Here is a 24,185-nt window from a genome sequence, read left to right as displayed (position 1 = left end):
ACAGAAGGTGCTGGTTTCCTATGCTGTGACCAACATTCAGGCCACCCCAGCGCTTTCACGAAACCACCGAACAGCTCAATGTCACACCAATTGCCTCCATTTAAAGTTGAGTGTAAAGCCTAACAGGATCATAAACACACTTTAGTGACCGCCGTCACAGGCTCTGCCACATCCTATTCCAATCCAGATGCTGAGTAGTGTCCACGAGTTCAACTCTCAACCACCCGAGCTCAAGTCTGACCTAGTAGTAATTCACAGTTATGACTACCCCATCTACAACAGTAATTCCAAATGAAAAAACATGATAGCAACTTGCTGGTTTTCCAGCTGAAAGTACAGAATTAGTTCACTCCTTCTGTGGTGTTAAGGGTTTTTCTAATTTTGTTAGGAAGAGAGAGAGAGAGAGAGAGAGAGAGAGAGAGAGAGAGAGAGAGAGAGAGAGAGAGAGAGAGAGAGAGAGAGAGAGAGAAGAGGTTATGGGTCTCTAGTATGACATAAAAAAACACACAACTTAGAATAAGGTCTTGAAATTGCTTTAAAGAAAGCTTTATTTGCTACATACATCCTAAGAATGTATTGTAAATGGAGCAAGATCTAAATAAGTTTAAAAGCTTTTCAAATACAAAGCAACTAAAGAGAAGTAAACCGCTAGCATGTTTGAAAACAGAAAACTCTAAAGTTTTTTTTTACATTTATATCGTTTGTTCTTAACCCTAAAAAAAAAAAAAAAAAAAAGAAAGAGTTCACATTTCAAGTTATAAACTTACCTCAGTAGTGTATGTGAAATGGGTTTGAAATAGAAACAGTTATAAGAGGCTCACTGATACTTAACTGGCTGTCACCAACATTGGTTTTTAAGGTAGTCTGGCGTTTGCCATGTTAAGGTATCATTTTTTTTCCTTTTCTTTTTATTATTCTTTCCCCAAAAAACAATGTACAGGCACATGTAAAATACAGTAAGACCGCGGGGTCAGAGTCTCATCCAGTGAACCTCTGTGACAATCAGACGCTGGAAGGAGGCCACTTCTCTCACACGAAGCCAAGGGATGGGGCTCTGATCCAAGCGGCATTCAAGTTTGGGTGCAGCTTGCTGGGTACATCGTCAGGAACATTGCACAATTACTTTATGTCATTTAGGAATGATGGAAAGAAATGCTAGGCATGTTTAAAGGCCTTTGTGAGCGCTCAATAATTTTACACAATAAATAAATATTGCTTATATATAAAAAATTCATCCCACTCTAAACTGGTGGTGGGTGTTGGGGTGGGTGGGGGGGTGGTGCAGGATTTGGGAATCTCTTAATTTAAAATTTAAAACAAAACTAAAATATTTGTTAGAGGCATGATCCTATTATTAATCCACAAATAAGAATTCAGCCACCAGCAAAAATTCAGCGCGTGGGAAGATTTGCTGGGTCTCCAGTATTATATAAAAACACAACTGTGTTACTTGCTAGTTATTGCACACCTCACTTCCTTGGGAGAGCCTTTAAAAAAAAAATTCCACGTCGATGTATTTCATAAAGTAGATGACAATCTTAACATTTTACTGTATTTTACATTCACTCTGCTAAACAAAAGCCTTTCAACAGGCACAAAACACTGCAACAATATATTTACTTCCTAATAAAACAAAGCGCTTAATTAACATTGAAAATAAAAGGGTTTCCTTTTGCATTAAACTCTATACCATGAACTTCTGCAACATAAAAAAAAACCTAAAGAGTCGCATTAGGAGATATTTACAAACTATGTCTTCACTCCCGCAGGTCTCCCCGCTCCTCCTAGGCGTGCACAGCCACGGAGGAAAGCCCTGTCCAATAAACATACTATTTCTAACGCCACTGGCGACCACAGACATTGTGCATGAAACACAGACATTTTGCATGAAACACGGTAAGGCAACTAGAAGCGTCACTTTCTGCAACAGGAGTCTCTGGGGGGCCTTGCTACCATAACATTCATCGTCTCTACAAACTCACGCTTCCAAAGCAAATAAAATACAAGCGTGAGAAAAGGAACTGAAGTTTTATATCGGGCAATTAAATAGCTATGCAAAGATGTCTTATGAAAACTATTAAAATCTGTGCTTACACATACTCGGCTACTGAAAATACGTCCCCAACCAAAAACAAAAATCCCCAACAAAAACCCAGGAAGAAGTACAAAAGCCACCCATGTTTTCTCTACCAGAGTCATTCATCTGCTCTAGACTTGCCACACAGGGGGTGGGATGGGGGTAGAAGGAAGGGATGAGCCGGGGAGTAGAAGGCAATAGTAAGTTTAAGAGCAAAGACCCAGAGAGAACGAGCTAGCCCGGGGGTAATGGTGGCAGGGGAGAGCTTTCCAGTGTTTGGACCCAGAAGTGTGACAAGTCTTTCCAACGTTGGCTTAAGGAGAGACCGGGTGTTTAATGTCTTAAAAAAAAAAAATAGAACCATCGTAGATAACACATGGTAACCCCGTCAACCCTTAATGCCAGCAAAAATAGAGGTTTTACTCATTTTAAAATTGCACTTTCCAGTATAGTTCTTAAAAATAAGGTTTTATGTGATAGTTTTAAAGCACTATTGTTTGTATCTTTAAATATTGAATATATTTTTCAAAATAGTTCCCTAGCTGCTCAAGTGTGCTTTTTAATATATAGTTGATATATTATTGAAGGTACTACAAAATAGAAATCTCTGGAGTGCAGAAGTTAAGAAAATAACCTTCATACTGAAAATATATCCTTAAAAATACAAAAAAAAAAACAACCCCAAAAACCTCTATACAAACGTACTACAGCATACACATTTTTTTTTAAGAGATGGTCTTAAGGCACAAACCATTACAAGTCTCTTAGAAATGTATGAACACAGGCCTGCTAAGTTGAAAATAGTCTTTAAAAAAAAAACTAGGGAAAACTTCATGTATATAAAATATTCCAGTATGGTACTTGACTACATTCTTCACTTTCAGGTTTCATATGTGTGCTGATCCACCATGCTCTTTCTTCATAAATAGTAAAGTGTTCCTTCAGTGGTAGTTTCGTGGTTCGTCTCCGCTCTCGCCCCCAGAGTCAGTATGTCTGGTAGATGTCATGAATGGGAACCTGAATAGCAGCAGCAGGGAAGGCCTGAGGTATATAGCCCGCGTATCCTCCGTAGACGGCGGCGGCCGCTGCCGCGTTCTTCTGTAGTGTGGCGATCGTGGCCGTGGCCGGAGCAGCAAATGGAACGTAACTGGCCCCGTAGATCCCGGCAGTGGGAATTCTCTGAATGTTTGGGGCCACCGTGTATACTGGAGTTATGGGGCGGCCCTGAGGAGGAGAGAAAAAGAAGCCTTACTGATCAGGAGCACACGTTTCTCCCGCCGCCCCCCCCCCCCCCCCCATTTAGTCATCCATTCATTGAACAACTCCATTCTTTCCTTCAGCTCCCAGATGTGAAAATAAAGGTCCCCACTCTCAGGGATGGGAGGTAGAGGAGTAAACAGAGAAAAGAGCCATTAAGATAAGGCGGAGCTGCATCTCAAGGCTCGCTCGAATTCCACAGGTGAAAGTGAGAACCAGAATGCTGAAGGAATCTTCCGCCCACCATTCACTCCATCAGCATATGCCCAGGGAACTAGAGAAGGAAGTTGAGAATCCACCCTTGACTGCGTTGATCTCACAGTCATTAAAAATTTCCTTAGCTCTGGCCGGTCTGGCTCAGTTGGTTCAGCGTTGTCCTGTGCACCAAAAGGTTGCTGGTTAGATTCCCGGTCAGGGCACATGCTGAGGTTGTGGGTTTGGTTCCCGGGGTGCCTACGGAGGCAACCGGTCGATGTTTCTCTCTCTCCCTTCCTCTCTCTAAAAGTCAATAAGAACATATTTTCCCCCTAAAACAGGGACCTAAGATACGTGCCAGCTGCCTCAATTCATACTTAACTGAAGGAACATGATATTTCAAAAACAAGGAGAAAGGACTGACAACTTTACGGAAAAAGTATGCAGACCTCCCCCAAAGGGGCAGCTTCGTAAGCTGTTCCTAAAAAAATAAATAAATAAAATCCACCATACACAATTTTCAACAAATGTAATGGTTTTAACCGCCTAAGATGTAACACCACTATACATACAAATTGTTGAAGAAACTTACAAAAGGAACCCACTAACCTGGGAAGTTGGAGATAGTATCTCAGGAGTGGAGACATTGAGCTGGGTTTTGAAGGGTAAGGGGAGTTTTCACATGAATCAGGAAAAATAAGCTAACTACAGCTGCCTCGATGTAGCTGCCACCACTGACTGCAAAAGTCCCTGCTACTTCCTCCTCTCTACCTGAAAGTGTAACATACTATGTTTTCAGAGCAAATGTGAGCAGAGAGGGCATACTGTGGTTCAGTATTTCCCCAAGTGTTTGCTACAGAGAAGGGGCTTTTTGGTAAAATAAGACACACATTTGACAACATATCTGGAGCACTTTGTCTTCCACAGGATGCTCCGTAGCAAATGCTGCTAAGGTCTCTGTGTCTTAATGCATCCACAAACAATTCAGGATAGATGACATGGAGAATTACGTTTAAAAAATTATTTCCCCCTGGATTTTTAATAAAGGAATATCATTCCTTTACAAAATCTGCAAATCAGAGTGACAAAATTATGTTCAAAGGAACTTCATAATCTAAGAGTCATTTTTTCCAACTGTAACCAAAATAATAATTATACTACTACTACTACTATTACTAATAATAATAACTGAGAGATTGTGGTTTGCCAGACACTAGTCTAAGTGCCTTATTTGTATGACATATGGGATCATTACGACCACTAATGAAGCTGGTGCTGGGATTACATGGAGAGGTTAGCATGAGCTAAGTGGCTTGCACAGGGAGGAACAGCTCTGGAGGGGTGGCACTGTGACTCCAGAGCCTGCACTTGAAAGCCTGCATTATCTTGCTGTCTGTCACCTAAAACAACAAACACCTCTTTGGCAACATTTTACAACCCGGGAGAGGAACTCTGGAACTGGGAAGACTGGTTCACAGCAAGACCCAAGCAATCTTTTCCAAATGTGTGGACATACATTTACTGACAAACGCACAAAGGGGGGGTCGTCAAAGCAGGGAGAGTGACATCAGAGAGAAACCTTTCCATATGCTACAGTCCAACCCGACACCTGGGCTCAGAGATGTGTTCTATCCGCCAACCAGGAGTGTTTAAAATGCTCCTTGCTCTGCTGCGGTTTGGCAGAGGACACAGACGGGGCGAGGATGGAGCGCGGCAGAGAACCCAGGTCAAAGGCCAGAGAGGCAGGACACGGAGCACGTAGGTTTGACGGACAGCACCAAGGCCACGCCCGCCCAAAGGAGCCACGGCCAGGTTAAAACAGTAAGTAGCACCGGGCATTCTGCAGAATACACCGAAGGAGGGAAAACCCTCCGAAGGAATCAACTGATTGATGGTTGTACATTGAGCAAATTCTTAAGCAGAGACATCAAATAAAGACCCTGCAGGTGACATCCAGTGCAGAGTGACAAGAGATAGCAACAGCCTGCTAGTCAACACGCGTGTGAGGCCTGGAATCTGGGCCTGACCAGAACCGATGCTACATGCCAAAGACAGAAGTTGACGCGTTGCTTAATAAAGAGGAATTAGAAATTTTTACAATAATTCCACCAAGCATCGCTTGTAGGTTACTGTAGAGATTCACAGTTCACAAGAAGTAACGACACCTGGCTGTCATTCTACAGTGTGAATCGATGACACCTATTCCTACTTTTGGCTGCAGGAGGGCCTGAGTTAGAGAACACTCGGTGACATAGTGGTAGGTGAATACCCTTTCGCCTTTCTGAGTAATGCAGTCCCAACTGGTGCTCAAGTGGGCAAATGCAAGCGAGCAGTCTCCCACTGCAGCGCTCACAAGCCTGGCTGTTGCAGCATCACCGAGGAGCTGGTACAAAACGTGGATTCCAGAACCGCAGCGCAGTCCTGTGACTTGGGATCCTCTGAGGTTTGAGTCTAAGACTCTCTGTTCCCTGGGTAACTCCTACCCAATTAGATAAGAGACCCCAGGCCAGAGTATTTGTGCTTGTTGACTGGGAAGGCATTTCACTGCCTCACAAAGAAGAGCTTTAACAAGACTTTGTTTTCTGATTGGATAAGTGGCTCTCTCTCACTGTGCTATGCCCTGAAGAGACAAAGAAATGTAAGATGCAGCCCTCGTCTGGAGGAGCCCAAGGATATTTATTCTATTGATTTTTAGAGAGAGTGGAAGGAAGTAGGGTGGGGAGGGAAGGAGGGATATAGGGTTGGGAGGGAGGGAAGGAAGGAGGGAGAGAGGGAAAGAGAGAAAAAAGGAGAGAGGGAGAGGGAGAGATTGGTTGCCTCCTGCATGTGCCCCAACTGGGGCCAGGGATTAAACCTGCAACCCAGGTACATGCCCTTGACCGGGAATAGGCAGTCCGAAGCTCTAACCACTGAGCCAAACCAGCCAGGGCTGGAGGAGCTTCATTTTAATTGGGGAGATGGAACATACTGACAGTCATATGCCAACTAATGCTGTAGGCAATGAGACTTCCAAGGCCAGGTGGATGGGGAAGATGCTGCAGCTGAGATGAGGTGGAGGAAGCCGCACATAAGAGAACACCGTGAGCAAAGGTGGGGGAGGAGGGTGAAAGGTGAGGGCGGATTGGGAGAGATGTGGGAATAGTAGGATAGGCTTGGAGGAGGTGATTACGGGCAGATTGTAGAAAGTTTCACATATCTCTACCTCTACAGATATTTCTCTCTCCATGTACATACATGCTTATATATGTATACACATATACAAATGTACATATTTATACACAGAGAGGTTTAAAAACAAAATTCTTCATTGAACTGCAATTCGGAATGTGAACCTGGGAACTATCTCTCTGACACTGGCACCGTAACAAAAAAACATGAGTTAAAAGTTATTGTGTCATAAAAAAAAAAAAAATAGTAAGCACACTATTGTGACACTGAAAAATTACACGGCATTTGTGTATATTGCTTCCCATCTTTCACACAGTGGTAACAGCAGAGTAATGCCATTGCTATTGAAACTTGTTCTGTCCTGTCACGGTTTACGTTAAACGTGTTTTCTGCCACCCGATTCCATAGCTCTAGCAGAGAGCTAGGCACACAGTGAACTCCCCAGCGGAACAGGAAAGGAATCCACGCAAAGGGAGGCCTCACACACAAAGTACAATGACCGCGGCAGGAACCGTACCTGGAAAGGCGGCGGCGTTGACACCGCAGGAATGACGGCGGCGGCGGCAGCGGCGGCGGCAGCGGCGCTGGCTGGGTCTGGCTGCACGGCGATGGGGCTGATCATGTGCTCCATTGCGTGGATTTTGCCATCTTCAATCATTTTAGGGGCGGGAGCCGCCTGAAACATGGAATACTGGGCCCCAATGGCAGGGATGGCCACTGCAAGAGAAGTTAAGAGGGAAACAGGTGCATCACTCCGTTACTTAAAAGGTCCCTCACTTTCTTGATGTTTTTTTTAAAACCAAGTTTGGCAGCCATGGGCTTCTCCCTGCTAACTTATGCTTTCTCAGTACAGGTGAGGCGGTGCTAGCAAAGAAGAAGAGAGAGGAGGTGGCAGGTACCCCCGCCCCCGCCCCCGCCCCCGCTGGTCTTTCGAAAGGAACCACGTGGGCATGGACGAAGGCTCCCAATAGATCATCACGGGAGGAACGTCTAGGGTTAGGTTTCTGCACCATTTCCCTGTCAGCTTCAGCTGCACGGGGGCCGTGGAAGTAACTCTGGATTGAAACATCTCATTTTGAATCTTACTCTTGATGTCCTACAGAGCAAGAAGGGGCCTTTAACTGAGATAACAGGCTCAGAGTAAGAAATGAGAACAGAGGCTGGAGGCCCCCCGGGGTGAGTAAGCCCCTTTCTCACTCACTTCTCCCCTCATCAGACCGCCTGCCCTTTCACTTTCCCCGCGTTCCATGAAGCAGGCACTGAGGAGGTTTCATTCTGAGCACTCAGAGCTCTGTGTACATCCTCCCCGCCCTGTGTTTCAGATTTCAATATTACTGACTCAAGGAAAAAGGCATCATAAAAATGAAAAATTCCCTAATTTTCTAATGTCCACTCAATAGTGAAGCAGTAGTGACCTTTTTTTTTTTTTTTTTTTTTTTATGGAACCTGCCAATTCGAAGAGGTGTTTCCGTGAGTAAAGCCCACCTCATTTCACAGCGATTCAAACAGATAGGAGTTATTGAATGTCAGTGTATGATAAAGAGCGGTAAAAAGAAAAATATACTATCCCTGATCTGGGGGCATTTGTGCGAGTGCATGTGGTGTGTGTGTGTGTGTGTGTGTGTTGTGTGTGTGTGTGTTGAAAGGATAAACAAGCATATGAAATGCACACACAAATATCCTTTCATTTATGGTTTTCCTCCAACAGTAGGTACATTTATTCTAATAAAAGCTGACTTGACATATAAGGTAAAGAAACAGATTTGACTGTAGGTAAACAATGGCATGGCCATTCAATAAAATCTCCCTAGAGCTGTAACCAAATCTTTTATCTGCCTCCCAACCATATGGTCTTGTGCCCAGACACTTCATCACTGCACGGGTGGTTCTCCTCCCAGGAGAAGTTCTAATTGTCTGGACTGAACAGAACTAGAGGCGAAGGGGCGGGGGCTCGGCGAGGGTTGTAGTGTCAGCCACACTGGAGTTGTGCAGAGGAACTGGCTTGTTCTGGTGATCCGCCCACAGGAATTCCTACCCGGGGCCCCAGGACACGACTCTGCCCTGGAAGATGGTTTAGAGAGTTCTCTTCTCTAGTTAAACCTTAAGCTCCTGCAGCTTGCCAACAGGAGCCCCTTCTCCAACAAGTAGACGTGGCCACTCCTGTCTCCAGGCTCTGCTTTATGGAATCACAGAAAGACACGGGGTCGGTTTTACAGTGATTATGACATCAGTGGCATTTATACGGAAAGCCAGTCTCAGGAGTCACTTAGTTGCAGAAATTGCAGAATTTTTTCCACAGGCCCAAACAAACAAAAACCAACAAATATACATACATTCCCCCCACTCCAAAACAAAAACCCGAATCATAGCACTGAATTAAATTCAAAAGGACGTTCTACTGGGAAAATGCTTTTAAGCCCTAGTTGGCCTACGCAAACCTTCTGCCCCAAATGAGCAGAGCCCTTGGCTCTGTGAGCTAGAAGGACCAGAAGGAAATCAGAGTAGCTGAACTTGGAAGTGAGGGGTCTCTCTAAGAGCTCTTCAACCTACCCCCAGGGAAACCAGGAAGCGGTCTGGAGGAGGACCACCCCGATTCCCCACTGCTGGCTTTCTCCCTGGCGTGTGCTAATAAGGACTTTGTGCTGTGCTCACACAGTGGGGTTCCATGAAGTTCCTTGCAGGTAAGGGCCAGAAAGACCTGTCTCACCAACGGGCACAACAACACTGGCAAACTGGCTTGAGAGGCCTGGAGGTGAAGGCAAAGTTCAAGGTTCCTGGCCTGAATCACTTGAGCACCCCTACGCCAATCTATTGATCCAGCGAGAGGAGGAAATGAGTGCAGGGAACTGGAATCCAATTAGCAACTGCCTTGTTCTCTTGTTCCGGGACGTCCAGGTTGGTTAAGTCCAGGAAAAGGGACAAGCAGTGCTAGTGGCTCCAGAAGGGGAATTTTCTACAACTCTCAGAATGGCAATAAGCCAGCTGCACCCTCTGGCTTCTGATGGCTGGAGTTGAAATCGGATTTAGTAAAGGAAAAGACAGTTTTTAGCGGATAGAAGATATAGAACAGCCTCATATTCTTCCATTACCCGCCTCCAGCCCCCACAACTCTGCCGACTCAGTCATAGATCGAGGAAAAGCCTAACAACGGGTGACACACATTTGTAAAACCCACTGTTGGGAAGCTGGACTTGACCATGGTCCAAGCTAGACAGGCCTCTTAAATTCCAGGTTAAGAACAGTCAGGAGGCCACATTCTTTGCCTCATCTCTGGCTGCCTACAAGAGGAGAAACCCATGTGCATGAACCCGAGGCAGGCCTGGGGTCGCTGCAAAGAGAGGGTTGGGATTTAGGCGGAATGGATGCATTCTCGCTCTCATGTATACTGACCTGCACCAGGTTTAATGGCAACTGGGTTGACAGTAGAGATTTCCAGATTCGGTACAAGTTCAAATCCTTTTTCTTGCTGCTTTCCTTTCCCTTCATGATATCGGCTATATATGCCACGGCCAGCGGAATATCCCCCGAGGTAGGAACCCCTGGGCCCGGGGCCTCTGTTGCCAGCTGCACCTCGACCCCGGCCTCTTATGCTGCCTGCTTATAATAACAACACAAAAAATGATGAGCAACCAACAGTGACAGCGCAGGAGGCAGGCCTAAACTCAAGGTGCCTGGCGCTCAGATGTCTGCCCCGGGTCTAAGCGGAAGGGGGCTACGCCGTTCGCTGTTCAACGAGCTGGTCAAGATGCTTCCAACATTCCACTGCAGCCTGGATTGCCCCCCTAAGGATGCCTGCCGGGTGCAAGAGATGAACTTGCAGGGCGAGTTCCTAGGACTGCCACTGTCACTTCAACAGAGAAAAATGTCATAGATGGTAAAAAAAAAAATAAAAAAAAAGTGAGAACTGGAAGAGAACTGCTGGTTCATCTTCCTCATTCTATGCGTGAGAAAACCGGCCGAGGGAGGTGGGAGGGACGGACGGAATTCACAGAGCTATAGTCAGTCCCAGGGCAGGACCCGGAATCTTGGTATTCTGTTTCCCGGTATTCTGTTTCCCGGTGTAATGCTTGGTTTTACTGTACCCCGTCAAATGGTCGAAAAACAAACAAACAAAAGAGCAAACCAACAACGTTGTGCCCTCTACCCCCCAACATTCTAAAGATCGGATTTCACAAGCAGGCTTTAACCTGAGTACCTGGAGAACAGACCCCCACTGGGTAGATCCCAGACAGGCAGCAAGCCAGAGCTTGCATGCCCCCCCACCACCACCCCGATTTTACTGCTCACTCCATACACAGGATCCTTCTGCATGCCTCTCAGTGCTATAGAGGTGAATTCCTTAGGTGCCAGCAAAGAACAGAACCCAGAATGACATCCAAGTGAGGGTGGGTAGGGGGTCAGCATCCACCAGCTCAGTTGCAGCCACAACACCGCCTAGCAGACAGGGCTCTCGGGGGGTGGGGGGAGGCCTACCCAGGAGAACAGTCCCCACTAACCTTTCACGAAGTATTCCCTGTTGGGCCCGATGAGCGCGTTGTAGGGGTAGCCATAGTAGGCCAGCGTGTAGGGGTCGCACGAGTACACGTAGCTGGGCTGCTGCACGGCCGCCGCCTCGGCCGCACCGCCGCCGCCGCCGCCGCCCTTGGCCGCCTTCTGGTAGCGGGAGTACTGCTCCTTGTCCACCGGCTTGGCCAGCGTCACCTCGAGGCACGAGCCCTCCAGCTCGGTGCCATTGAGCTGGGTCATGGCGTGCACGGCGTCCTCGCGGCTGGCGAAGTGCACGAAGGCGTAGTCGCGGATCTTCTTGACGCGCTCCACGCAGCCCGGGTTGAACTGGCCGAAGACCCTCTTGATGGTGTCCTCCGTGGTCTCGATCATGAGGTTCCGCACGTAGAGGATCTTCACCGTCTCCATCACGTCCTCGTCCACGTCGATCTCGGGCTCGGCCCAGTCCACGGCGATCTGGTGGCCCCAGAGCTGGATGCGGCCCGGCATGAGCTTGCGGCGCGCCATGGCCGCCGCGCGGTGGCTCTCGTACTCCACGAAGGCGAAGCCGCGGTTCTTCATCTTGTCGGCGGCGCTGGCGTAGACGATCACGTCCAGCACGCCCTCGGTGACCTTGGAGATCTCCTCCAGGATCTCCTCGCGCTTCTTCATCTTGGGGATGCCGCCGATGAAGAGGCGGCAGTTGTCCACGCTGCAGCACACGCCGAGCAGGCGGCCCGGGCGGATCTCGTAGTTGTTGAGCTCGCGCACGGCGCGCTTGGCCTCGGCCTTGTGGCAGTACATGACGAAGGCGTAGCCGCGGTTCTTGCCGTCGAAGTCCATCATGAGGCGCAGCTCGTAGATGCGGCCCACCGCCTCGAACACCGGCACCAGCTCGTCCTCGTACACGTCGCGCGGGATCTTGCCCACGAAGACCTCGCAGCCGCGCTGCGGGTGCGCGCCCTCCCAGCCGGGCGGCGGGCCGCCGTACTTGCGCTGCCCGTTCTCCTGCACCATCGTGTAGCCCGTGCGCTCCAGCAGCGCCAGCAGCGCCGCCTCGTTGGGCGCGCCCGCCACGCCCTCGGGCACCCGGGCCGAGGACGCGGGGGCCGAGTCGCTGCTCATGGCTGCGGTGGAGTCTTCTGCAGTCATAATGTCAGAGGCATCCACGGCTGCTGGAAACCTGGGGGAGGCAGAGGGAGGGGGGGGGGGGGTGAGCGTGGCATCTGCACGGAGGGCAGCCAGAACCTGACTCCTCCTCTTCTCCCCCCCTCTCGCCCCCCACCATCTCCCCCTCCCCTCCTTTTTTTTGAAGACATACAAGGCTCATGCTTAACCATTGGGTGGTTATATGAGAAATAACGTGGAGACCCGCTCTGGAAACACAGCAAATAGTCTAATTAGTCAAGTGGCATTGCACGAAAAAAACAGAAGTGACTCGGGAAAACATTCAGAATGAATGAGCAAGTACTTCCGCTTTATCAGCTTTAGAAGTGAGACCCTGCTGTCATTGTCAGGGAAAAAAACCTTACGTTCTTGCAGCAAATGGCAGCATCTTTTGCTTAATTCCTGCACTGTCAACTCAGATCGATTTCCCTTCAGGGACAGCACTTCACCCACATTTATTTCTTGGGCAGACAAAGCCTCTTTCTTTGCATTTTAAAATAAGTCTTTTTCATTTGGGAATGGAAATAGAGCAATGTATGTACACTGTTAAGAAAAACTTTGAGGTGCTATACGAGACAGATGCAGAGCTGTGCGCTGACGCTTTTCACAAGGAAGAACTGGACCAGTCACATTGCCAAGGACGTGGCTGAGGAGCTGTGGTAAAAGAGCGGCTAGCTGTGACTTTAATGGTGCCATTCAAGCAAAAGTCCTGGGTTTAGAATCAGTCCTCAGAGACATTAAGCTCAAACCGGGAGACTTGTGAAGCAGCAACTACCTGGTAAGCCACACTCTAGTTTTCAGAGCAGTGTCACATGCACTATCTTATTTGATCTTAATCGCCTTACATGGTAAGTGATATTATCATTAGTCCCAATTTGTCTGTGGGGAAGTAAGCTCTGAGAGGTTGAGTAAATTGCCCATTTCACATGGCAAGTACCAGCTAGTACCAGGACTTGATGCCAAGTTGTCTGGCCTCAGATCTGCGTTCTTCTAAACTGGTGCTGTGCCCTGGCCGGCTTGGTTCAGTGGATAGAGCGTCAGCCTGCAGACTGAAGGGTCCCGAGTTCGATTCCAGCCGAGGGCACATGCTTGGGTTGTGGGCTCGATCCCCAGTAGGGGGTGTGCTGGAGGCAGCCGATCAATGATTCTCTCTCATCATTGATGTTTCTATCTCTCTCTCCTTCTCCCTTCCTCTTTGAAATCAATAAAGAAATATATTTTTTAAAAAATAAACCAGTGCTATGGAATACAACTTTCTGTGGTGATGGAAAAGCTGCCACTAGCCACCTGTGGTTACTGAGCAATTAAAATGGGGCTAGCATGACTGATAGATTGAACTTACCATTATATTTAATTCTAACTAATTTAGAATTAGATAGAATTAATTAATTTAGAATCATATATGAGAGTACAGGTCTAAACTGTGCCACCTGCACTCATACAGCTCAGGGGCCTGTGGAAATTATATATATTCCTCACCTGAGGATATTTTTCCATTGATTTTTAGAGAGTGGAAGGGCAGAGAGACAGAGAGAAACAATGATGTGAGAGAGACACATCGATTGTTTGCCTTCTACATGGGCCCGGACCAGGCCTGAGATTGAGCTTGCAACCGAGGTATGTGCCCTTGACTGGAGTTGAACCTGAGACCCTTCAGTCCATGGGCTGATACTCTATCCACTGCGCCAAACTGGCTAGGGCATGATTTTATTTTTTATTGTTTTTCTCAGTAGAAATGATTTTAAATTATACAGTAAGATTATCACTAGGAGCTGCATAGTGTGCCTTTGAAATGAAAAACTTTGATTGGCCTTTTGAAAAATGAAGTTATTTCATTTCTTGGACTATAAAAGTATTCAAGTCAATTTTATGGACTATCGAGAAAAGTAAATAAGAAATCATTCCTAATTTTGCTACTCAATGATAGCTAAAATTAAACTTATCTTTTTTTAAGATAGTTTTTTTGGGGTGGGGGGGGTTTTGGCTTCTAGCAAATTTATATCCTGCATTTTATAAGCATTCCTCCATGGTCTTAAAACTCTTGGTAAAAACATAAAAATTAATGGCTGCTAAGGTTTCATCGTTTAATAAGGACCTGGAGCATCATTAATTGTTTTTAAAAATCTACCACAAGGAATTATGGGAAATTTGAGGATAATTAAATTTATCTAATTAATTCCCTTAAACAAGAGTATTAAGGGAAATTTGAAGGATAATTAAATTTATCTAAAGAAAAAAAAACAAAACAAATTATAATGACACAACAGAAATCAGCATGGCTCAGTGATTGAGCGTCAACCCATGAACCAGGAGGTCACAGTTCAACTCCTTGTCAGAGCACATGCTTGAGTTGCGGGCTCTATCCCCAATGGGTGTGTGCAGGAGGCAGCTGATTAATGATTCCCTCTCATCATTAATGTTTCTATCTCTTCCTCTCCCTTCCTTTCTGGAAAGGAAGGAAGGAAGGAAGGAAGGAAGGAAGGAAGGAAGGAAGGAAGGAAGGAAAGGAAGGGAGGGAGGGATCTGATCTGTTTATTTGCCAGTTGGCCAAACCAATACTTTCCTGGTTTATTTGCTGTAGCATCTAGATCCAGTATAGTTTAGTGGGGGAAGGGTGGCCTCCCGAACTGACTGCATGCTTGTGTGTGAATCCCAGCTTTAGCAGTTCCTAGTTGTATGACCTGGGGCAAGCATACACAGCTGCTCCATGCCTCAGTTTCCTCATCTATAAATTGGGGATACTGATGATGGTATTAATATTAAGTTTAGAAGAGTGACAATATATACAAAGCATTTTGAATTGTGCTCAGAGCATTGCAAATGCTCAGGAAATGTCATTATTATCTTTCATCCAAACTTCTGGGTAAAACTTCAGACCAATTCTCTTAATTTTAGAGTAATTTGGACACTTTCCCGGTTCTTTAAAAACATCTGTTTGATAAGGCTTCTATTCTTACTTTTTAATTTTCTTTGCTCTTCAAGTGCTTGAAAGCTGGTTTGGCAACATATCTAGTTATCATGAAGGATTTTGTTTTAGTATTCATTTGAAAATGAGATGTTAATTCCTCTAGTTTCAAGTTGAAACAAAAATTTCAATATCAGATTTGAATATGAAGATCTTTTCCTCATTTCAAATGGAAGAAAAGGGCATATTCTTAAGAATACTATTTGTATAAACACATGTGTGTTTATAATCTTTGCCCTGGAAAAGAAATTCTAAGTATATATTATAAACATGTATGAGGCAATTCAAGATCTTATGTGTTGCATTACTAAAACACTGACTAAAGTCCAAAGGAATAGATAGACCCTATAACTCTCCTGAGCTATGTGGAGTTGACTTTTTGTTTTCCTAATTGTTCTTGAAACTACCATTTACAAAAAAAAAAAAAAAAAAAAAAAAAAAGATCTTATAATGGTCAGGCTATGGGAGTTATTTTCAATTCTAACCCCATTAAATTCACCCCAAATTCTGTTTGTTTTCAGTCTGAAATATGCTGGTATCAGTAACCTAATCATTTTATTTAAAATAGTTATAGCTTATTTCTTACATCTTTGAGCCAAGAAAAGCCTTTCCCTGACCTCCTGAACTTACATCATCTGGAATAAATGAATCACGTCACTGGCCTTCTTTCCCTTTTTTTCTTTGGCCATTAGGAAGGCCAGGACTGAATTTGTCACTTCAGTTTTAATAACTGTATAGAACATTACAACACACTCTCATGCTCATCTAATTTTGGCTATAGTTGTTTTTTTCAGCCTTCTATATTCCCAATGCCAGGAATTTAGCTATTTATATTATTTATATATATATATATATATATATATATATATATATATATATATATATTATTGATTTTTTACAGAGAGGAAGAGAGAGGGATAGAGAGTTAGAAACATCAATGAGAGAGAAACATCGATCAGCTGCCTCCTGCACACCCCCTACTAGGGATGTGCCCGCAACCAAGGTACATGCCCTTGACCGGAATCGAACCTGGGACCTTTCAGTCCACAGGCCGACGCTCTATCCACTGAGCCAAACCGGTTTCGGCTAGCTATTTATATTATTAATCTTATTGTTTACATGTTCTTAAAAGCCATGTCACATCATTTGGGAGCTAGGAGAGGAATAAATGCACACACACAAACCTCATTTGCACCAGACGTTAATTAATGTAGTATCTAAACTATTACATTAACTACAAACATTGACATAAAAACAAGTGAGAAGCACAGTGAGATACGATTTCACGCCCATTAGCATGGCTATTATTTAAAACAAAATACATGTTGCCAAGAATGTGGACAAATTGGAACACTTGAGCATTGCTGGTATGAATGTAAAACGGTGCAGCTTCAGAAAACAATGAATGTAAAACGGTGGTTCCTCAAAAACTTAAACATAGAATTAAACATATAATCTACCAGTTTCACTTTTGGGTATATACCCAAAATAATTGGAAACTGGAACTCAAACAGATATCTGTATACCAGTGATCACAACAGTATTATTCACAATAGTCAAAAGGTGGGAAAAAACAAATGTCCATGGCCACTTGAATGGATAAACAAAATGTGGCATAATCAGTGAGTGGCCAGATTATTATGATCTCTGAATGCATAATAATCTGGCTACTCAGTGTATATCCTATATAATAAAAGGCTAATATGCAAATTGTCCCCTCGACCAGGAGTTCGACCAGCAGGCAGGCAAGCCAACCGCCCATGTCCCCTCCCCCTGGCCAGGCTGGCCGGACCCCACCCATGCATGAATTCATGCGCCGGGCCTCTAATACACACACACACACACACACACACACACACACACACACACACACACACTGAGTGGCCAGATTATTATGCACTCAGAGATCATAATAATCTGGCCACTCAATGTATACACAATGGGGTATTATTAAGCTTTAAAAAGAAAGGAAATTCTGACACATGCTACAACATGGATGAACCATGAAGACATTATGTAAGTGAAAATAAGCCAGACACAAAAGTACATACTGTATCATTCCACTTATATGAAGTACCTAGAATAGTCAAATTCATAGAGATAGAACGTAGAATGGTGGGTGCCAGGAGCTGGGGAAAGGGAGAATGGAGAATTGGTGTTCTCTGACTTTGTTAGGGATGATGGGAACAACAATGTGAACTATACACTTAAAAAAATAGTTAAAAAGGTGACCTGGCTGGTGTCGCTCAGTTGGTTGGGTACCATCCCATGCACCAAAGGTTGCCGGTTCGATTACCAGTGAGGGCACATGCCTGAGTTGTGGACTCACTCCCCAGTAGGAGGCATGCAGAAGGAAGCCAATAGATGTCTTGCTCTCACATTGATGTTTCTCTCACTCTCTCTCTCTCTTTCTCCCCTCTCCTTCTTCCTCTCCCTCTTCCTTCCTCTCTCTCTAAAAATCAATTTTAAAAATCTTTTAAAAAAAGGTTAAAATGGTTCATTTTGTTATATGTATATTTTACCACAATTTCTAAAAACAAAACAACAAAAAAAGTGATGCAAAATGGTCAAAAATAAGATTCCCTAAAATTAGAATTTCATTGGAAGCCATAAAAAAAGATACATTGAGTCAGTTTAACACATTCAAGAAAAATTTTATGGTTTATAAACCCTATTCTCCTATCTTCATAGCTAATATAACATAGTTGAAAAATTATACGGTATGCTGTGCAATGAATTTGAGCCCAAAGGCTTAGATATATAAAGAATAATTTATTCAATGCCTTAAAAGGGGGAACTATACAGCTAACATGACTTTTCTCTGAGAGATGTAACAGAATGTGTAACTTACCTCAATTAGACATGCCTCAGACCAGGCCTTGGTCAACTATGGCCTTGGCCTGCCCTTCGTTTTTGTTGGGGAACACAGACATACCCCCCCGCCCTCCCCCCCCTTTTTTAAAGTATCATCTATAGATGCTTTTGTACCACAATGGCAGAGTTGAATAGTTCAGAGACTCCATGGCCTGCAAAGCCTAAATATTTACTCCCTGGCCACGTACAGAAAAGTTTGCCAACCTCTACTCCAGGAGATGTGCAGAGAACATCACTGAGGATAAAGAACGTACATTCCTATTGTTAAGAATTACAGCCACTTTCCCCTCTGTTTCCTAGGCTGAGCAATGACTTCATTTCAGGGCCAGTTTTACAATTCTAACGTATTTTAAAGACAGTCTTCCTGGCCTGCCTTTCCCCCCTCATTCTAAGCTGTGTTCCATTGAACTGCCTGGAAGGAAGGACAGCTCCTAACACACGGGTCAACAACCATTCCTTAAGATTTCAGAAGAGACACGAATAGAAGGGTTTGTGTCCACGTATGCATTCAAAGCAACAAATATTTATTTATTGCACACCTACTATGTGTCACGCACTGGTACATCTTGTCCTCATGGAGTTTTCCTCAGAGTTAAAGGCACTAAAGAATGATGCTTCAAATACAAAAGAGTTAAGAATGAAGGCGTTTCGTACCCGTGCTCAGTGTCCAGAGGCTGCTACAGAAGAGCTGGGCCTCAGTATCTGAACAAGTTGTTTCTCACAGGCGATCGCTCCTCAAGTTAAAATCCAGCCACCGTCAGAATTACGCTTTAAAAACCCTCCTTAGCGTAAATGTGTGTGTGACTAAGGAACAGTGAGAAATACTGCCTCTGGAATGATAGTACTCTCCTGGGGATGGAGGTGTGGACACAATGGGTAAGCAGCCGACTTCATGAGATGAAATTTGTATGTGAATAATAATTTTAAAAATCTGGATAAATGGCACAGAATTACCCAGTTTCATCCCATTCAGGATAGGACAGTTTTTAATGGACTGGACAGTCTGATTTTGGCTGAATACAGTCTCCAGAGAGACCTAGTTCCAAATCTTGGCTCCTCTGCTTACTAGTGGTGAACTTGGGGAAAAGCCATTTAACTACTTCAAGCCTCAATGTTCTCATCTTTAAAATGGTGACAAAAATAGCTAATGTTTACTTAATGTCTATTATGTACCAGGTGGTGTGCTAAGCTCTTTATATGTATTAAATTCACTTCACTCCTCACAATGTCCATATGGGACATTAGGATCTCTACTTTATAAAGAAGCCGAGGCACAGAGAGATTAAGTAGATTTTCGGGCCAGGGGCATCAGAGCTGGTCTTGAAACCCTGATAGTCTGTTCCAGCGGCCCCTCAGGCACCCTTCATGGAATGATCCATGTAAAGCTCCCAGTGTAAGCCTTGCACTATGTGCTCAAGAAATCTTAGCACGAGAAATTCGAACTAAAAAAAAAAAGAAAGCTATTTGAACTTGTAGGAATCTTGCCCCTCTGTCGGATGCTTCTATTTACGAGGAAACAGGCGAGAGGTTATTTTAGTCAGCTTTAAACCAGTGTGAGAAGTCCAGCCTGTAAGTTCTGGTAGAGACCGGTGTACCAGAGTCCCCCAGATTCCACTCATAGCAGGGAGCTGCCTGGCAGTGTGAGTCTCCGCTGGTGGTGGGGCTCAGGCATCCAGGTGTAAGCCTGTTTCTCATCTAACCCTTGGCCAGAGCACTGTGCGAAGGCTCTTCCAGAATGAACCTGAAGGGACTTGCTGAATTGGATGCAAAAGGTCCAATCAGTCATGCACGGGGATGCCAAATCCCCTGAGGCAGGACCCTCCCAAGCCACAGCCATTCACACACACACACACACACACACACACACACACACACACACACTAACACTGCATTAGTGTTCACTGAAGACTGCTAGCATTAAACAAACATGGCAATATATTTGAAACCAATCACTTACGCACGGTTTGGCAAATAAAACAAACAGAGAAACCTATCCTTTCAAACCAAGCTCTCATTATTCTGAACTATTTAGCTAGAATTTTTGTTGTCCTTGTTGGAGCTTGCCAGGGTAAAATAAAATTTCAGGATTAACTCAGACTTAAAGCAAAAATCATCAGGGGTTCGAATTCCTTTCTTAGTACTGGTTCAGAATACCTTTCAGTAGGATTTTAAGTTTGAACTGGGATGCTTTAGGAGCAAGGGATACCACTGTATTGCGAAACATGTCTGATGTTTGTCAACCCATCATTACCTAGGATCCAGAACATTCATGTGTTTACTGTAGAATTATCCCAACTGCCAGTTAACTTTGGTTCGCTTCTCTAGGGGTGTGTGTGTGTGTGTGTGTGTGTGTGTGTGTGTGTTTGGGGTTAATTTTGCAATTTGGAATTTTGGGGAGGGTTATTTGCTGACCAGCAGACACATTGCAATTTGAAGATTTATATTCGGTGGGGAGCAGGGTCTTCCAGCACTAGCTGGATTTTAATTCAATGGAAGGTTTTAAAATGTATTTATCCAAGAGGTAATTCTATCCCTGTTTGCGATTAGATTTCTATTTTCATGCCCTTTACTCAAGCCATAATATTTTGTCTTTCCTAATAGTCACTTCTTAGGCATGACCTGACACACACCGTGTGTACAGAATAGAATACATACCACACTGGTTAAGAGCGAAGACTCTGGCGTCAAAGAAATGTAAGTTCAAATCACGACGGTGCCACTTACTATCCGTGTCACACAAGGTGAATTACCTCAGTTCCATCCTCACATCTCTGAGATGGCTCTAGGGACAGCACCCATTTGAGATGACCAGTTTCAGGAGTAAAGGGCATTTAATGCCACAAACCGGGGGCGGGGGGGGGGGGGATTGCAAAAAGTTTCCAAGATTCGGCCTCACCCTGAGCGGTTATCTTAACTGCCTGCGCCAAGGTGCCACCACCCACTAGAGTAAACAGCAGAGAGGGCACTCCCCAGCGGGCAGGCCTCCGGCAGTGGGACATACCCCGGAGGTAAAGTGTAAAAAGTTCTGCTGAAGAAGGAGGCAGGATACTAGGAATTCACCTGAAGGCCCGAGCACTAAGCTGAAGACTGTGGTTCAGGCTCTTTTCTTTTTCTATCTCAGCCAGCAACGTCCTTCTATTTGAGGGCATGACCCTCGGGACACATAAAAACCCTTCCACGACTCTCCTCTTTGGGTGAAATCCTGAGAGGATACCGAGGTGGTGGAAGAATGACATTCTGGGCCATACCTCTGTCCACGCCTGGCTAATGTGGGAAGAGTTCATTCCTACTGGGCTTTAGACTGTGTCGATGCCTGTATGGATTTCGTGATGGCAAAGCACACCCTTCAATGAACGATTGTGTCTGATAAGCAGATGCAGAGCCAAGGGGCTCACTTTTCCCAGGCATTTCTATCAGCACATCCCTGAACACGAGGCCTTTCGCTGTGGGTTCCCAGGGATAAAGTCACCCGCCCCAAAGGGGAGGCGGGGGTTGTCCACGGGCGTTTGGCAGCACACCAATACCCGTTGAGAATCTGTTATCTTGTTCCCTTTAAATAAGCATTACACACACTTTTTCTCAACAGGTTGATGGGGTAATGCTGAAAAAAATGAAACCCGTCAATTCGGCGCACATCTGCCTCCTGGATTAACGTTTTCCCAAACTCTGAACGAGCAGGAGGAGAGATTTCTAGTTTCACCCCTTATTTTGGCTCCTTTGACCTAAACCTTTGAGAATCTGCCAAGGAACAGAAATGCTGACCAGAAAGGAGATATCAGAAAGGAGAAGGAAGAGAAAAAGCAGCTTAAATGTTTACTGTGTTTTGCAATTCATAAAATTATTTCACGTATATATCTAATTTAATCAAATCCCAAAGTTTAAGCTGCAAATGGGTCTTAGGTATCATGTACTCCAGGGTCTCTCAACCTCATCCCCTAGGAACATTTCAGGTGATAACTCTATGCTTTGGGGGAAGAGTCCTGTGCACTGTAGCGTCCCAGCCTTCTACCCTAGATGCCAGGACCATCTGTCCCCCATTCTGACAACCAAAAATTGCTCACTGTTGAGAATATCCGATCAAGTCCTGGAGCTATAAGCAGATTATATACTTGCACATGGCAGGTACTAAATTAAATAGTCGGAGAAGTTATTATTTCATATACTCTCCACCCCCAGCATGGGCTCAATCTGTCTCTTACTGTCACGACTGAGAAATGTGCAACACTTTTCAAAAGTCCAAGGCAGTGTCTCTATGATGCCAAACTACTCATTTAATTTGGCTGAAAACCTACCAATTTAATTTTTCAAACCAAACAACTGCCACCATCAAGCCCGATCAGACAGATTCCGACGTCGAATTGATTTGTCATCACAGACAAACTGCGAGGCCTGGGTCACACACTTTTGAAATCGGGCTGAGGATCGGCCACGCGGCAGAAGTGCCTCCTCTAAGTTCAGACCCCTTTGCTTCGTGGACACATGAAAACTGCCGACAATCTGGTTTTAAAGTCTTGGACTTCTCTCAAATGCCGTTGCTGGTTTCTTCAATATTGTAGAAAGCCGCATTGAAGGTTCAGAGGTTTTTTGTTTGTTTGTTTTTGTTTTAGATATACTAGGAATAGTCACTAAAAATGTGCACCTGGAACATACTCAACTCACTGGTACTAAAGCCAACCTCCCTAGCCCTTAATGGTCTGATAGGATAGATAGATAATATTTGTGTATGCGTTCATTCATTCACTCATTCAAACACTGACTGAACAGTTGCTGTATGGCAGGCTGTAGTAAGGACTTGGGGATACAGCGGTGACCACTGCACAGTCCTAGTCTTCCAAGAGTGGATGAAGAAAGAGGGAGAGGGAGAGAGTGCAGAGGGAACCACCATGAGCTAAGATGGGCAGACAAATAAGGTTATTCAACCCGAGGAGGTCACATCTGTTCTTTCAACAAACATTTTATTGAGTGCCAAAGCAACAGTGGACCATGGGTCAAAACAGAACCCAAGGAGTGACCCAGCTGTAATAGCTGGACAAGGACTGAACATCTGTACGTGCCTAGTTTTATTATGTTTACAGAAGGAAAGTCTGCAAGCGTGGAGCTCTCTGTACCCTCCTGCACTTCAGCACGCATTATGTCATGTCACATTATTGCAAACAGAATACATAAGCAATGATGCCTTAATGAATGAACTAAATCATGAAAATCAAAATCCATTTAATTGAGCATCTATAGGAGCCGGTCTGCTGACTGCAGTCGTTCAGCACAGAGGAGGACACTGTCCCACGGCAGGTCCAGACTGTACTTCACTCATGTGCTAAGAAGAGAATGGCGCTAAGAGTGTAGATGAGTTAAACACAGTTCTCCTTGGTGGGAAGGAGATAGACTAGAAATAATCTCTCAAAGAGTTTCCTTAGTGTCCAGTTTAAAAACTCTTGAGTTAAACAGCTACCATTTTTGAGCACTTATTATATGTATAAAACACCGTGAGGACAGGATAGTTATCTGATTTTTATGACATCCCTCTGAATTCAAGTTTAATATGTGGACTCTAGAGTGGGGGATCAGCAAATTACCACCAGTGGGCCAAGTTTGACCCTCTGGCTGTTCTTATAAAGTTTTATTGGAGCACAGACATGCCCCTGTGTTTACACTTGTTAGTGGCTGCTTTCTTGTTACAATAGCAGAGTTGAGTTGCAACGTGGGTGTGCAACCATCGTCCCCACTGCCTCATCACAGTCCCAAGTCTCACTTAAACATTTGAATTATGTGGATTCTAATCCTTGAACGTGTCCATTTAATAATTTAATTCAGTAAAGTTTTACATCTAAAAAAATAAAAATAAAAACATAAATTGTCTCGTTGCAACGGAGACAATGAGACCTGTAAAACCTGAAATATTTACTGCCTGGCCTTTTACAGCAAAAGACCCATGCTCTCGGGTCAGATTTCTTCAGCTGAAGCCCCAGCTCTTCACCTGTGTAGCTGTATGATGTTGGT

At 44.7% G+C, this 24,185-nt stretch overlaps 1 protein-coding gene across 1 annotated transcript in view; it reads right to left on the bottom strand.

The window, feature by feature from the left end:
* Positions 1 to 517: 517 nt before the first annotated feature.
* RBM47 (RNA binding motif protein 47) overlaps positions 518 to 24,185 on the bottom strand; it is a 35,228-nt gene continuing 11,560 nt past the window's right edge. Inside the window, exons 2-5 of the mRNA XM_028143702.2 lie at positions 11,194 to 12,365; positions 10,088 to 10,294; positions 7,215 to 7,414; positions 518 to 3,301 (exon numbers count right to left, since the gene is read on the bottom strand). Of these exons, the coding sequence (XP_027999503.2) occupies positions 3,062 to 3,301; positions 7,215 to 7,414; positions 10,088 to 10,294; positions 11,194 to 12,334 (1,788 nt within the window). The 5' untranslated portion in view covers positions 12,335 to 12,365 and the 3' untranslated portion in view covers positions 518 to 3,061. The remainder of the gene's footprint in view (positions 3,302 to 7,214; positions 7,415 to 10,087; positions 10,295 to 11,193; positions 12,366 to 24,185) is intronic.

The sequence above is a fragment of the Eptesicus fuscus genome, chromosome 2 (assembly GCF_027574615.1).
Source record: "Eptesicus fuscus isolate TK198812 chromosome 2, DD_ASM_mEF_20220401, whole genome shotgun sequence".
Classification (NCBI taxonomy): Eukaryota; Metazoa; Chordata; class Mammalia; order Chiroptera; family Vespertilionidae; genus Eptesicus; species Eptesicus fuscus.
This window is presented reverse-complemented; position numbering and strand designations above follow the sequence as displayed.